The sequence below is a fragment of the Erigeron canadensis genome, chromosome 3 (assembly GCF_010389155.1).
Source record: "Erigeron canadensis isolate Cc75 chromosome 3, C_canadensis_v1, whole genome shotgun sequence".
Lineage (NCBI taxonomy): Eukaryota > Viridiplantae > Streptophyta > Magnoliopsida > Asterales > Asteraceae > Erigeron > Erigeron canadensis.
Genome location: NC_057763.1, coordinates 31,444,360 through 31,457,838, shown reverse-complemented (window position 1 = coordinate 31,457,838; position 13,479 = coordinate 31,444,360). Strand labels below are relative to the sequence as shown.

Below are 13,479 nucleotides of genomic sequence, written 5' to 3'. Positions count from 1 at the left end.
TTTACTAGCAAGTTTGTCTTATCAATCATACATAACAAAAATCCGACTTTTTTTTCAACAACGTTGTTGCTTCTCCCTTTATTGAAGTGCTATTTTTTTCTCCAATCATATGAATGTTATTAGATTGCTCAATGCATTTGATATGTTATCTTTGTTTTATTTGTTTCCATGTTAAAAAAATATATATATAATAGTAATTAAAAATTTTGTAATTAAAAAATGTTTGTATCGAATTTTATTAAATGATTTTTTAACAATCGCGCAATGTGCGGGAAACAAACCTAGTATATATATTTATATAATTATTGGTCATATTTAAGGTGTAAAGTGTTATGTTAGTAAATCACGCATTTTGAAATAATGAAATTCTAAAAGTGTAAATAAATATATAAAATCTTTGTGGAATGTATCATGAATCCGTAATAGAAATTTTTTTGAAGGTGACAAAAAATTTGTGTTTTGTGTCACGGTATCATAACATTGAAGAATACATCTATCAAGTCAAACTCAAACTATAACGGGCAATAGTGTAGTGCCAAGTTTGTAGCAAATTGGTAAGTTTTGGTTAAATTCTAGCCAATAAGAGAAAGACGTGTATATGCCAAAAACTTGTCAAATCTTGCCAAAAACTAGCCAAATTGTATGGTATAATTGAGTTTTTTTTTGCCAATATGCCAATTTGTTGGCAAAAACATTCAATTTCACTAGAAAACAAAAAAAAAAGGTCACCAAAGATGCTCCCAACGTTCACTAGCATCGGCCAAAACTAACCGATGTAACTTGCCAAAACTTGCGATTAAATTTGCCAAAACTAGCCAATGAATGTGGTATAGGATTGCCAATGAACCAATACTAGCCGATACTTTTTGCCGACTACACCATTGCTCCTAAAAAGCTAATGATTTCATGCAATAAAAGAAAATTGTAATTTAAATGTTTTGATCATATATATTGTAGAGTAAAAAGTAAAAACGTAACAAATCACCCACGTGGTTAGTTATATTTTAGTTTTATCTACAACCATAAACCTTATTTTACATTTTTACGTGATTATTGTTTTTCTATTTATTTGTTGTAGATAGGCCATGAGCCCCGATAAGTCCTCCACACGCATCATGAGGGTACATTAATGATTTTTTAGTTATTTCGTTGGCCCATACGGAGTGAGACGTGCTCACTTTTTGCCATGTCCAAAAAGCAACCAGAACGCCCCCATTTTGTCTACTCCATGCCCCCTATATCGCCCTAGGGAGTTCCCGTTCAGAAAACAGTCATCGATCCCTATCGGATTTGGCACACCCAATCATCGTATGACCCAAAGCCTTCAACCGTTACTTTTTCTTCCCCAATAGCTACTTTTTCTTTCTTAATGGGTCTCTTTATTTAAAGTCTCCATTAGTTTGAGGCTTCCTTGAGAAGCCACACTCCCCGTTACCTAATTATCATGAATTGTTATTATGTTTATCATTATTTCACTCATAATCTATTTTCCACTTTGTTGTTGTAGCACGAGATATAAAAAACAATAATAAAAACTAAAAGGACAAAAATTTATATTATTAATATCATACTTTGGTCAAGTGGTCAGGGGTGTTTCACTAAACCTGCTATGCGGGGCTCCGGAGGAGTTTACTCCAAGGTCTCGAGTTCGAGCCTTGGTAAGTTCTCCTCGACGGTATTTTCTAATAAAAGAGGTGGTATGGTGAGATCGGCTATTTAAGATCCGCTTATTGCGGGACACTTTCCTTGTGCGATCAACACACATCATACGCGTCTGAGGTAAAATTCATTTGTAAAAAAAAAATAAATAAAAAAAATCATACTTTGGTAAATTTTTGTAACTTGCGATTCGCTAGCCATGATTCATAATTTTGCAAATCACAAACCATGATTTGCGATTTTGTAAAAATGCAAGCCATTGTTTGCTATGTAATTGATATTTTATGAAAGCTTAGAAAAAGTTTGGTTCTTTGGTTAGTACATATATATTTGATGTTATTTGGTATTTGGGTTAGAGGTTTAAAACTTGTCAAACACAAGTGGATAAATTATATTTTGTAATCCATATATGATGATGGTAACTTATCGGATACGATTTTAATACATTATGTTTTTTTGTACCAAAACGATATATGAGATCAGAGGGTTCCACCCATTTTATCTATAAACAAAATAGAAAATAATAATATCAAGAAGAAGAAACGATTGGTTTCTATTACACATTTTCACCGATATATGGGATCAGAGGCTCCACCCATTTTATCTATAAACAAAATAGAAAATAATAGCATCAAGAAGAATAAATGATTGGTTTTTATTGCGCATTTTCACCGAACAATGTGACATAATTTGTTCAAAATAACTTTTCACGCAAGGTTGATTTCAAATTCCTTAAAATGTGATGAATATCATTATTAGAAATGACTATGGTACTAATTTGTTTTTATAACATATTTTGAAAAGGTTTATTTTTAGCTTTGATTTATTGCAAATGTTGTATTCATATCTGTTTTCCAACCTCCTTTTTCAAGGGGAAAAAGAGAGACTTTTATGACCTATATATGCTCCCAAATTATTATTCAAAGTTGTGGAACCCACCAAATTCATTGCATATATACAAACATTTCAACTACATATTATGTAATAAATAACAATATCGTTCTTACTTATACACCATCATATTTTACATTCTTTTTTCTCCTTGAAATCCCATGGATTCATCTTTCCAAATTGAGCCCACAAACAAAAAACTAAAGCTATTCCATGATCTTGATGATCATAACGATCAAGATTATGCAATTCATGGTGACAATTTTGTGTTACAAAATTTACCTAGAGATGTGCTTTTGGACATACTCATTAGGCTGCCAATATCATGCTTGATTCAGTTCAAGTTGGTATGTCACTCATGGAACTCATTGTCTATGGACCCTGAACTAGCCCGGGTTCACCATGTCGCGATGGCGAAAAACGACCCCATGTTAATGTTCCATTGTGATTACCCAATTCGAAACCAACTCTCCTTTGTTGAATTGTCATCAAATGATCATGATGAAAATATTGTAAGAAAGATATCTATTCCTTTTTGTAACTCCATGCCAGAGTTTAATGTTGTGGGATCATGTAATGGTTTGTTATGTATGTCGGATTCGCTATATAGGGAACCTGTTTACGTGTTTAACCCGTTTTCAAGGGACTATCTTGAGTTACCGAAATCTAAGCAGTTTGATGAACAAGAGGTGATATTTGGGTTCGGGTTTCATCCAGTTACAAAGGAATACAAGGTTGTTAAGATTGTTTATTATAGAAACTCACATGGGCGGAAAAGGGTCATTAGAAACATTAGGAATTACCCGAAATCTGAAGTTCAAGTACTCACTATCTCCAAACAAATGAATAAGAGTTCATGGAGATGCATTGGGAAAATGCCTTATCAGATTGATAGACAATTGAAAGGAGTTGCATTGGTAAATGGGAGACTTCATTGGTTGAGTAGACTTAGTCGGGTTTCTGGGGTTTTAGACCGAGAAATCATCTCATTTGACTTAAAAAGCGAGAAGTTTGAAGTGGTGAAGAAGGCTAGTAATATGGTAGTAATCAACAGCAACCATCATTTGGCCACGGTTCAAGGGTGTTTAGCAGTTGTTGCTCCCTGTGGATATGGGAAGTTGGAGATTTGGGTTATGAAGCAATACGGCATCAAGGAATCTTGGATGAAGGAGTTTGTGATTCATGGAGCGTACCATGTGAAAGCGCCAAACCATGAGTACCAACACGGGATATGGAGGCAAGCATTAAGCAAGAGGATGGTTCGGGTTCTTTGTGTCTTGAAGAATGGAGAAATCTTGTTAGAGTATAGAGGAGGGAGGTTGGTCAAGTATGATCCTAAATGGAAAGAGTTTAAAAATGTTGTGTTCCCTAAAATGCCCAAATTGTGTCAAACAATTGTTCATGTTGGTACACTAAATTGGGTACATAATTAAATTTAGAGGTCATAATAACCACACAATCTATTTATGTTTACAAGTTCTTTTACATATGTTTCAACCTAGAGACTAGTTTCTTGAATACGAAACCGTCAACTATTCATAATGTGAATGTCATACTAGAATGTACTTGTTACAACAAACTAATTCACAATTTACATAATTATGATCTGAAAACTTGTACAACACCTGCAAGGACCCTCTTGAAACAATCTGATCTATGTTGTTTCTTTGTACAATCAATCTAGAAACATGTACATGTGACCTTCAAAACGACTTGAGGGTTGTGGTATGAGGAGATCATGACTTCAACCCAGTCATTCTCTCATACATTATACTGCTGCCAAATGGGAATTCATTTTTTCTGCCGATCTTTCATCAACTGATTGAACTCAGATTCCTGTAGATTCGACAAATCATCAAGATTCCGGTAAAAAGATCATGATTCAATTGGAGTACCATACAAGGTAAAAAGTTACCACAGCAAGGAACAATAGCGTGTATAATGATGCTGTTAATAGTGAGAAACTGCCAGCCATCATAAACCACCAGACTGCCCTAACCACAGGTTAGATAGTGGTGCACCTTTTTAACCACTCAACCAGACGAGTGAGACCTTAACCACAGGTTAGCTAGTGGTTCACCTTCTTAACCGCTTCAACTTCTTAACCAGACTCAAAGAAGCAAGCTGCAGCTGAATACAGCTGTTCCTCCTCAAACGGTTTTGAGACATAGCCATCCATCCCACACTTCATGCATTCTTCATCCGTTGCTTGAATGACATCAGCCGTCATGGCTAAAATGGGCACATGCCAATGACCCACATTTCCAAACACCTCGACACCTACTTCACCCGACTGGATCATTTCATTAACCTTATTCTCAAGAACACGGATCTGTCTTGTAGCTTCAAACCTAGAAAATTGAAATAACAAATTAAGAATAAAACTGAGCTTATTTAAACAGCAATGTAAAGATATTAGAAACTTACCCGTCCATTTCTGGCATTTGGAGATCCATGAAACAAGCATCAAAGCAATGAGGCGGTCTAAGCTTATTTAATGCAGCCCTTCCGCTATCCACACATGTGACAACAGCTCCATATTTCTTTAAAGCACCTTCCGCTACTCGTCTGTTTACAACATTATCATCAACCACCAAGATTTTCTTGTTTAGAAGGAGAGTCCCTAGAGTGGGTGGTTTTCTTGTTGCTTGTGTCTCATCTTCAGTAACAAAAGTTTCTTGGAAGCATGAAATTAAGACACTAAATCTAAGAGGCTTCACCAGAACGTCACACACCATATTAGCTGATTTAAGTTCATTGTGTCTAATTACAGATTTGGCCAAAAGAAATACTTTCACTTTGAGCTTTTTAAGGCTACGAAAAAAAGAAAAACTAGTTTTTTCATCACAAACTTCTTCGTCTACGAGGATCATGTCAAGACGAGCTGAATCACTGCAGAATAAGCACCAGAAATTGTCAATAAGCTGGCCTAGAATAAGTTGGTTGCCCAAAACAGAAATAAGAGTAAAGTTGATTGGTACCTTGATATGTGAGATTGTGCCGAATCCAAATTAGATGCAATCTCCACATATATTCCCATTCTTTGGAGATGGTATTTTGTAACTTCAGCTCTTACACATTTATGATCGATCACTAATGCTTTTAGTTTCTGAAATTCTGATACAGATGGATATAACTGTTGGACTACAGTATCAACAGAACTTGTTTCTTTTTTCATGAAAACAGCTGTGAATGAAAATGCACTTCCGATGCCTGGTTCGCTGACAAAGCCAATCTCACCATTCATAAGATCTACCAGTCGTTCACTAATACTTAATCCAATCCCGGTGCCACCATATGTCCGTGACGTCGAACTGTCAGCCTGCATGAACGGCATAAATATACGGCTTTGTGCATCTTTTGGAATCCCTACACCCGTATCTTCCACAGTTACTAAAATCTTTATCTTTTCAGAACTGTTAGTCACATCTTTGTCACTTAAATTCACAAAATTTGCCCAGCTGCTTCTCCTGTCAACAACGGGAAGTCCACTCAAAGTGTTCTCAAAATTTCCCCAGCTTTTTATAAGTATTTCATCTTTCATATCGAGTGGACGTGTAACTTCATCTGCTAAGTGTACAGATACAAATATGTGTCCCCTGTCATGTGTGAACTGCAACCAAACAAGGCATAAGTGAGACAAACGAATGCATGAAGTAGCGTTAGAGTGGCATCATGTGTAAGCAAGGTAAAAGGTCATAAAAAAGTAATTCTTTAGTATAGGTTGGGTTGGCCAGTAAACATTTTTTAGAATAGTTAGTGCATTGGATAAGATTTTAATAAAACTATATGGTTTCAATATTGATGTAATTTCCTTATATACGAGTTTTGCGATTGTATGCATTAAAAAAATATACATGGGTGGGTCTTTCAACCTGCTCACACATCCAACTGCAAACACAACTCACATTGACCCGGTTGCAATGAAATAAAATCGGAATTGCCACTTGTGAGTGGATTAATCATGGGAAAGTGAGAGAACTAACTTTAAGTGAGTTTGCAACAAGATTTGTAATTATCTGCCTGAATCGTCCAGGGTCTCCAACAACTACTTCAGGAAGCTGATGAGAAACATAAACTGCCAACTTCTCACCCACAAGAATAAAATTTCATTTCATTAGAATGGATATATAGCATCAACAAATACTCTGATTATTAAGAAACAAGAAAGATGAGAAAATTAGTGCTTTAGCGTTTTACCTCAATGCCTTTTTCTTGAGATTTGTTTGAAAATAATGATAAGACATTATCAAGAGTGGCGCGTAGATCAAATGGGACAGCCTCAAGCTCGAGCCTTCCAGATTCAATTTTAGCCTGATCTAAAACCTCGTTGATCAACTTAATTAAATCTTTTCCACTAGCATGAGCGGTCTGTGCAAAGTCCAGTTGCTTTGCATTAAGGTTTGTGTCCATCAGCATCAGCAGCATGCCTATTATGAAAAATTATATTATGTACACACATCCAGACGGAATATCAGTGTTGTAAAGTAAAGAACAGATTAGTCAAATACCTAAAACGCCATTCATTGGAGTCCTGATTTCATGTGAAACCGTTGCAAGAAACTAAAAGAGATAACGTTATATAACTGAGCCAAAATAAAACACAATCTGAAAGCTATAGCAATATATATTATATACACACACCTGAGATTTTGCAATATCTGCAGCTTCAGCACAATGTTTAAGCAGCATCATTTTTTCATAATCACGCTCAACGGTATCAATTCGATTTATAGCTTCATAAAATATAACACCTAGCAACACAACAATAGTAAGCATTCCAGCTGATGCGAATATGGCTGTCCACGGAGGAGAAGGCCTATTCTTGAACCTGCAAGGTGTTACAAAAAAATCTTGAAGGTGTTTATAATTGGCTTGTAAAACTGACCATCTTTATTAAGAGTATCCGGATATCCAGGGATCAACTAAATTAGCTTTGAATGGTAACTAGATTATGCCAAAATACTACAATTACTTATTTTACCCCCCCCCCCCCCCCCTTCTATCCAAATTGTCATTCTTAATAATCCTACAAAACATTATGTGATTTAGAACTTTATACTAAAAGTTTAAAATTCGTTATCGATTTAAAGATAAAAAAAAAAAAAAAAAAAGTTGTCAAGTTTTACAATTGAATACTTCATTAAAAATGTACATTATGGTCTCTTATCTGTAAACTCTTAATAATCAGAAATTACCTGCAACGCATTTCATGCTTACGAGCAGGATCACCAAAGTCAAGGCTACTAACATGCAGCAAACCCGTGTCAGTCTCGTTAGGACCGTACATATTAATAGCTGCAGAGAAGTTTGTGGTGTCATAAACGTTCACAACAATGGTCTGCTTGCTAGCTAGTTGGTGTAGAAGCTTCTCAACTAGTGAAGGGACATCATATGATGCACCAAGATATCTGTTTCCACAAAATGATCCGTTAAGAACTGGTTTGATGACCTCGACTCATTGTTAGTACGATGGAAGTTGGTTAGTTATTAAACCTACCCCACAGTCGCATTAATTCGTTGCTCGGGTGTAGCATCTTGAGAAATGTGAACATTATAGACAGCAAAGGTAAGTACAACACCCAAATGATTTGATTTTAATAGCTTAAAAGGAGATGTCAACACCCCCTTTCCTGATGCCCTTGCTCGCAATATATTTTCACGATCTTCCTAAAACGATAAACAGGGAGAAAAATTAGACGGTAGTATAATATAAAAGGGCTATTTGCATGAAAAAGTAACGAACTGTGACCAGATTTCTATCCTAGATAACCAAGTTTTTAGGCCTGAAAACCTTAAAGGTTCACCAAAATCTATTTACCCAACTTTTATCATATTTCCCACAGGAAAATATGATCCTTTAATCTGTCTAAATGACAATGTGACAGCTAACGTGTCAGTAACTATAGATTGTCATGACTATTATTCTGGCGTCACGAGTCGATCACTCGAAACAGAAATCAGATCAAAGTTGGTTACTGTGTTTATGCAAGACCAAAAGAACAGTTGTGAAGTATTTAAGTAATTTTTTACAAGATTTTTATGATAATACCTTTCCAGACATCATGTCAATTGAAACAATATGCGCTACAGTTTCTTGAGATAGGATAACGGGAGCATATTCGTCACGAATAGGTGAAGGATCCAGCTTTTCAGGGTCACAATCTTGTGCCAATGTCTGATCTTCAGTTTCCATCTTCTTTATTGTCCATCCATATTTTTTCTCAAAATTCTCCCGCTCAGAATGACGCACTCTCAAAGCATATGCCACACCACTTGTGAGTGGCCGCTCAAAGGATGTTCTCTCAGTATATTCGCCAAAAGTTTTCTGCCAAATAGAAGAGAACTTTGTTATGGTGGAATACTAAACAAGTAACCTGCAATTATGTGATTTATGTTGACATTTATAGAAAGGCACGGAATTTTCAGAAGCTTTCATTTAGGGTAACCTCTAAATTAATCGGTATTCGGTACCACGTCAGCATCACATATTAAAAAACAAAAAAGATGTCAGCATTGTCAAACTTACCAACCCAAATAAAAGAGCTTTTTGAAATGAGTACATCTTTTGGAAGTTGGTCATCTTATTTTTAAACAATACCCAAAACATAAATCGGACCAAAGTTTGTTTCAATTTACCATAGGTAGATTAATGGTATGATACGATAATAATTAGGAATTGTAGAAAGATTACTTGATCGATAGCCGGAGGTTCTTTTCCATGGTAAAAAGTGGAAACAAGTATGGACAATGCATGAACATGGTTCATGCTCACATTGAACTGATCCTGCAACATCCGAGCCCGTTCATCACACATGTTTGCCAACATTTCTTTCCTTCTGAGGCTAATTCCTGCATTTAAGTACCAATATAGCCAAATTGATATAGCCACCCCGGCTATCACAAAAAGAATCAATAGCTTCTTCATCCACTTTCCTGCCCCCCTTGAAGAACCTTGTACTTTATCTTTCTTTTGATCTTTTCGGATGAAATTCTTCAGTAACATTTTATATAAACCAGGAATCTGGTAGGTCAACACAGTTAAAAGAATAACCCAAATGCATGCCTTCACAAAGGAAGAGATAGGTGAGTCGCCTAATGTAGAAATATTCTCACTAATATGGGTTTCAACCTTTGATTCTACGTATTGTACAGTGCATGAATGTTGCTCTTCAAGCTCATTATTTTTCCAATATGGCACTTCACGAGCACAAGTAATTACATTCTTTGCAGATGCTCCAGGTTCTGATTGTTTGGTAGGTTTCAAGGAAGTTATCTGAAAGTCAACAGCAATAATCTTCGCATTACTTATCAAAAATCTTGAAATCACATATTAGCTAAAATAACCATTTTAAGGATCCGTGTGTGATAGTCTGACTAGAGGTGGAATGATGGGCAAGGAGGACGGTTAGTTGACGGGTCAAAAGTGGTTTGGGTCACTACAGTTACTTTTATAGTGCAAGACAATAGGGTCAGGTCGGGTAGTGCCAACCCTTTTAAGTTTTAACCTTATCTTCTTTGCTTTATAAATAACTAATGTGGTAAATATGACTACAGTTATTTTATAGTTACAAAGGTAACTTAGTATTTTTGGTAGAGTGATTTAGGGGGTTCTATGCATTTGAATGCACCATGACATTCCGGGGGACTTTCAACCCGTTTTCCCTGTTTCCATTTTAGTTCAATCTAATAGCTTAACCTATTTGACATTTTTCTTTATTAGTTGAATAGATAGATTTAACCATTAACCCTGTTAGAGATGAAACATTACCTAAATTGACCCATTGAGTGAGCTTGTTCAAATTTTGAAATGGCTTTTTAGCTAATGTCTATCCCAAAAGTAATAAACACTTTTTTAGCTGTGTTTGAGAAGTCAATATTAAGGCACTCAAATGGCTTATTAGCTACTCGTAATAAACATAACTATTTTGCAATAAGGCAAACACACTACAGCATTGACTGAAGCAAAGCTAAATTTGCATCAAATAATTGACCAATTGTAAAGAAACCAAAACATTTCATGTGCATTTTGATGGTCAATGGATAGGATAGAAAATAGAAAATAAAATTAAAAAGAGAACAGAAAAAACAGTAACATTACCCATGGCATAAGTTAAACGTTATTTTTGCCCCTAGATTATGCATATATCTTTAAGTTCTCACCATGACAGAAAAATTACGAAAATTTTCCTTTAGACATACTCATAATAGACCATTATTGCTGAACTTGGCCGCCTTAAATATTTAGAGACCATGTAAGGTTACACAATTTGCACGCCCTGAAGGTATCGGCCCTGTTCTCATGTACCCAGAATGCTAACTAGTTCACAAATTATCATGTACTATGGATGCTTTACAGTTCACAAAGCACCAAAAAAATTCTATGCTATTGAGGCTGTCATCCTAATCAAGTGGGAAGAGACTAGTTAGGGATTAATTTATTTATTTGTAAAGCAAGAGACTAATGATTAACTATCACATTATCACAGTAAAGTAAAGTAACTAAACCTAGAACAAGAATCATGCTTTTTGACAATATATAACTTGAGTAAATAAATCAAACAGTAAAAGCAACAAAAATGGATACCTGATTTGACTCAAAGAAAGAAGCAGCTAGCTGATGAAGATGGTCCAACTTTTGGTTTGAAACATCATTTTTCAAGAACCAAACAAACCCAATTGCAACAAGAAAAGCCCACAAAAAAAGCAGCAGCTTTTTCCATTTCCAACCACTCTTATTATTACATCTTCTTGAAGGCTCCTTATTAGCCTTTTTCATCTTGGAATTGGTCAAAAATCTACTACCATTTATCTTAGATAACTTGCAATTTAATGACATTATAAAAAAAATACACTTGCATATCTTGATAAAAGGCCTTGAGAATTCAAGTGGAACAACAAATAAACTCATGAAAAAGCACAAACTTTATGAGTTGCAAGTATATTGTGCACCAAACCCAGGTCAAAATTTTATAAAAAGCTTGAAACTTTTAAATGCTTAGAAGCATCCAAAACTGTTAAAACTATTAAAACTGGAAACCAATCAAAAATTCATATTCCATTTATTAAAAAAATCTAAGTTAATAAATAAAAAAAGAAGAAAAAGATGTCAGCCCAGATCACAAGTCACTGAGTGAATTCCAGAAGTAAATTTTTGGCAAATACTCCGTAACAAACTTAAGACTAATACAAATCATTACAAAATGACAAAAAAAAAATGAGATGAAGAAAGAAGAATATATATAGTTATGTAATTATACATATACGAGTATATCTTATACATATATCAAGGTCTGTATATATCTCTGAAAAAACAAAAGAAACGTCAAGAACACACCTTTTTTACATATAGATAAAAGCCCATCATCACAAACAGAAAAAGCCAGTTGGGTTCTAACTATAGAAGCAAACCCAAGTGGAATCAATGACAAAATGTGTGATGTGTGAGAAAAAGATGCAAACTTTGCTTTTCTAACCAATTGCTTTCTCTCTCTAGAAAATGGTGTGTATTTAAAGAGTTAGAACATATGTTGTTGTTTGGGCTGGGAACATGATTATCTCATCATCTTGTGGATGAAAGCAAACAAGAACAACAAAACAAAATGAATAGAAATTTAAAATAGCTACTGTACATTATAATAATTGTTACTTTAAGTTAATTTTCACTATCTTGATAATATTCTTTTTAATATTGGTGATATACTGATATATACTTTATCTCATCTTAATGTTTTTGGTTTTAGTGAGGGGTGAAAAAGACTCATGGACCCATCATTCAAAATTTGTATATGTTTGTTGTTTTGTATATGTTTGTTGTTTATTTATAGATTTTCAATAAAAATAAATTAAGCATGAAAGGTTAAGTTTCTTCTGTTTATTTCATCATGGAAGAAGATATATTTAGTTTTCTGATTTATGCATAACCATCGGATGAAAATTTTGTCATGTGAAAAACCATTAAAGAATGAGAAAGTCAAATTAAATTGTTAGTTTTAGAACTTAACATTTATTTGAATTTAATTTAAAATAAACAAATATTATAGTGTAGATTTTTTGTTTTAAAATGAAATATCTAATTAAAAATAGTGAAAAAACAAGTTTATGATAAAGTTGATAATTTTTAGATGAAATAAAATATCGGTATCTATATCTATATCTATATTTTTATACTTTTATACTATACTATCTATATAAACAAACTATCCTTTAAAAATTTAACATTCTATCTTTAAAATCTCTAATTTACCCTTTTAATTTATACTACCATCAAACACTTCATCCCTGAAATTCCAAAACTACCCTTAAAAAAAATCTCTTCCCTTCCCTTCCCTGAAGTTGCTCACATAATATACCAAAATAACACACATGTGTTACTGAATTTAATAATCAATCAACATAAAAAAACGTTCGCTCTAAAACAACAACGGCGGTTTGCACTTTCAGCCGGACTAAGAAACACTTGAGTTGAATCATACATTCAGGTAATAACATGGTACCGCTACTTAACCAGCGTTTTTTTCCAATACCCCGATGCATCGCGAGGGTACAAGGCTAGTATAAATTATAAAGAAAAAAACCTTTTATTTTTAGAAATGTTAAACATTGTAATATTTTCATTTAGCACTCTTTAGTATATTCATCTACACAACTCCTTAAGTTAATTATTAAACTACACCATCGATTCATTATCTTTTAAAAAATCTCGTTTAACCATTTACATCAATTAATCTTTTACATCAATTATTTACACTACTCGCACTATCTCTACCACCAACAGTCGTCCCCACCACCATATTGTCGCTGTCACAATCACAATCATATTGCGTGAATGTCGTGTTAGTATACGTTGAAGCATATCAAAATGAAAATAATAAGAATCATGAAACTAATAAAGTTTTTTAGAAAAGAATCAAGTTTTTTAAAAATAAA

At 34.2% G+C, this 13,479-nt stretch overlaps 2 protein-coding genes across 3 annotated transcripts; one reads left to right on the top strand and one right to left on the bottom strand.

Annotated features, from left to right (window-relative positions):
- Positions 1-2,664: 2,664 nt before the first annotated feature.
- On the top strand, positions 2,665-4,023 carry LOC122590569 (F-box protein At3g07870-like). The gene has a single exon (XM_043762764.1). The coding sequence runs from the start codon at positions 2,712-2,714 to the stop codon at positions 3,981-3,983; it is 1,272 nt and encodes a 423-aa protein (XP_043618699.1). The 5' UTR covers positions 2,665-2,711; the 3' UTR covers positions 3,984-4,023.
- Positions 3,973-11,617, bottom strand: LOC122590568 (histidine kinase 2-like). 2 transcript variants are annotated; one of them, XR_006322536.1, is made up of 13 exons: positions 11,138-11,617; positions 9,245-9,826; positions 8,603-8,878; positions 8,051-8,220; positions 7,749-7,961; positions 7,195-7,381; positions 7,062-7,113; positions 6,751-6,980; positions 6,537-6,635; positions 5,532-6,163; positions 4,978-5,442; positions 4,466-4,901; positions 3,973-4,386 (listed from the first exon to the last, which is right to left on the bottom strand). XR_006322536.1 is itself a non-coding variant. In XM_043762763.1 (12 exons), exons 1-12 carry the CDS (start codon positions 11,459-11,461, stop codon positions 4,652-4,654), a joined length of 3,480 nt encoding a protein of 1,159 aa, XP_043618698.1. In that variant the 5' UTR covers positions 11,462-11,617; the 3' UTR covers positions 3,973-4,651. The 2 variants fall into 2 exon arrangements, 1 of the variants encoding a protein (XP_043618698.1); XM_043762763.1 differs by having other exon boundaries at positions 3,973-4,901.
- Between the last annotated feature and the right edge of the window lie 1,862 nt (positions 11,618-13,479).